Source organism: Malania oleifera, chromosome 5 (assembly GCF_029873635.1).
Source record: "Malania oleifera isolate guangnan ecotype guangnan chromosome 5, ASM2987363v1, whole genome shotgun sequence".
NCBI classification, from domain to species: domain Eukaryota; kingdom Viridiplantae; phylum Streptophyta; class Magnoliopsida; order Santalales; family Ximeniaceae; genus Malania; species Malania oleifera.
Genome location: NC_080421.1, coordinates 18,604,339 through 18,607,268, shown reverse-complemented (window position 1 = coordinate 18,607,268; position 2,930 = coordinate 18,604,339). Strand labels below are relative to the sequence as shown.

Below are 2,930 nucleotides of genomic sequence, written 5' to 3'. Positions count from 1 at the left end.
GGGATACTACCGGTGAGAAGAAATTGTATTTGATTGAGTGAGTCATCTCCTCCCATCAAATCCCTTTTGTTTCGTTTGCTTTTATAAAGAAAAACAATTTTAAAAACTTAATCTATTACTATGCCCCTATCACTTAACACAAAGTTAATACCATTTAGACCTTCTATAAGATTTGAAATTGAACCAAATAGATGAAGCTGAACTGAATGAGTGACTTTTGACTCACTGAATGTTTGGAAAAAGTTTTTAATTCAAATGTATAAATTTAGATAAAATAAAATAAAAAATTATATTAAATCTTATTCGAATATATTCAAATGTAAATTCAAAATCCAAAATCTATGTTTTCAAACTCAACTTCAGTATACTGCAAGCAATGTGAACAAAGGCCCCAAAGATTGTCAATTAGCATTTGAGTCAGAATTCACATTATTTCAGATTTGATAGCTTATACATAGTTAAGCCTTCTAGGCCATGCCTAGCCTTTATCCTTGATTACACTATCAACATTAGTATATATAGGGAAACCAAACGCGAATGGAAGATGAGTATCAAAAGAGTTGTGGAAGGGCTAGATGGATATCAGTTATTATGGAAAACAAATATTTTGTTGTCAATGCATGCATTTTAGAGCCTGTAGCTTTAACTTTTAACGACTGTATCGGCCACTTTTATTATTTAAATAAAAACTTTCATTTATTTTTTAACAACGATCTCGCACTACCATTCTGCATGTTGTTTAAGGCATTTCGAAGCGGGCTTTTGTGGAGCAGAACACAGAAATGAGGTTCGCGGACATTTCTGCAGGCAATTATCTCCGAAACTGCCAGTAGTCAACTTCGAAAAGAGTTTGACAGGCGGAATCCCGGTCAAGAAGTTCCCGTCCAAATACAGCCTCTGGAGTTTTTTCATTTCGCCCAGCTGCGTCGGGATTGGGCCGTCCAACAGGTTCTGTCGAAGGGACAGAGACGCCAACTGGGGAAAGGTGCTAAAATTTGGGGATATGTTCCCCTTGATTTTGTTGAACGCCAGATCGATAGCGACGAGTTTGCTGAACCTGCCGGTTTGGTTTCCGATCTGGACGCCTTCGAGTCCATTTTGCGTTAAATTGACTTGTTCCAGAGAAGCGAGGAGGAAGAACCAGCTTGGCAGTGTTTTAGAAAAGGAGTTTGCAGCGAGGTCGACCGTCTCCAACCGGGTTAAGTTGCGTAAGGACGATTTCGAGAGATCCCCATTTAGGCTATTGGCCCTCAGGGCAAGCTGTCTTAAGCTATGGGGAAGTCTAGGCAAAGACCCTCTCAGTTTGTTGTCGCTAAGATCGAGCAAGGTCAAACTACTTAGAGAAGTCAAGTCATCGGGGAGAGACCCACTGAGTTTGTTCCGCGAAATGTCTAATTCTTGGAGGGAACTGAGTTTGGTTATGGAGGAAGGAAATGAACCAGAGAAGGAGTTGGATCCCAAGGACAGGCTTTGGAGGTTAGAGAGAAGGGAGAGAGAGGGGATGGAACCGCTGAAGGAATTGTCGGAGAGGTCGAGGACCTGGAGACGGGTGAGGTTGGTGACGGATGGGGAGAGGCTGCCGGAGTAACTCTGCGACCTGAGGTTGAGTTGGATGACTCGGGTGGCGGTCGGGTCGCACTCGACGCCGCAGGTGAAGTAGGTGCGGCGAGGGACAGTGCAGGGGTCGGGAGCATTGCGAGAGAAGTTCCAGGAGGCCACGCAGGAGCCAGGACGGATGTTTTTTATGGCGTCTCGGATGTCTTTGAGGGCTTTGAAGTCTAAGGGCGCAGTACGGGACTGCACTTTTTGGACGGTGGTGAGCAGGAAGAGGATTAAGATGTAGAGGAGATTGGCCATGTTGGGAAGTTCAATTAATTTGCTGCGAGTTTGAAAATGGATTAATTTGTGCGCGGGGGCAGGTGGGGAGAATGAGGCGTCCGGATATATATATATATATATATTGATATGCACAAGTGGGGGAATCGATTCACCATGTGTTATAAAAATGCAATAAAATATTAGGTGCGGTATAAAAATGAACAACTTACATTAAAAATACACCCACTGTTTGAAAGTTTGAATGGCAAAATTTCCTTTAAATAATAATGAATTAATTGGTGTGATATATAAACTCAGAACACCTAATAATTTATATATATGTGTGTGTATGTATACAAAAGAAAGAAAGGGTCTTTTATTTGGGAGAGGTGATGAATTTGAATTTTAGTGAGTTTGAACAAAATATAATATATTTTTGATATTACAGTGTGTCTAAATGTATACAAATCTAAATTTAAGACTTCTTCCAAACATAGGATTTGTGACCTTTGTGACAAAATACATGACAATATTAGTACTCCAAAAACAACTATCAACACTCCACTTTTATATTAATGTATTAAGTGATCATTTTTTATCCAATGATTTTTAGAACAAAATGGCAAAAGAAATTACTTTTTATTTTTTGTTCTTTAATTTATTATAAAGTGAAAATTAAAAGGTAAAATTATGCTTCAATACAACAATCTTTGAGAAAAAGTGTGTCAAAGTCTTCACTAGTTTGAACAAAATATTAAGCAACCTCTTTATTAGGAAATGCTCACTGTAAGAACCCTTTTTTTTTTTTTTAGAGGAAAATTCTCTAATCACTTTTGCTAATTTTCTGCTAATTAAGTCAAATGAAGTGATATATATAGGGACCCTTTTAATTTTGATCGTTGGAGACCTATTTGTCATTTTTGGAAAAGTTTGAATAAGGTTAATAAAAAATAATAGCGTTTTAACCTTGGTGAAATTTGCCAACCCGAGAGCACCGGTCGACCAAACTTAAGGTTTGGTTGACTGAGTGTCTGGGTTCGGTCAACCAGGAGTCTTTTGAATTAAAAAGATGGTCGACTGTACTTGAGGGTTTCAAAGGCGATTTTCCAAAT

At 38.8% G+C, this 2,930-nt stretch overlaps 1 protein-coding gene across 1 annotated transcript; it reads right to left on the bottom strand.

Annotated features, from left to right (window-relative positions):
• Positions 1-720: 720 nt before the first annotated feature.
• Positions 721-1,857, bottom strand: LOC131155872 (probable inactive leucine-rich repeat receptor kinase XIAO). The gene has a single exon (XM_058109321.1). It carries the CDS (start codon positions 1,855-1,857, stop codon positions 721-723), a length of 1,137 nt encoding a protein of 378 aa, XP_057965304.1.
• Between the last annotated feature and the right edge of the window lie 1,073 nt (positions 1,858-2,930).

Bases quoted from the DNA above. Each gene is read 5' to 3' on its own strand.
- LOC131155872 (XM_058109321.1), bottom strand. From the start codon at position 1,857: ATGGCCAATCTCCTCTACATCTTAATCCTCTTCCTGCTCACCACCGTC.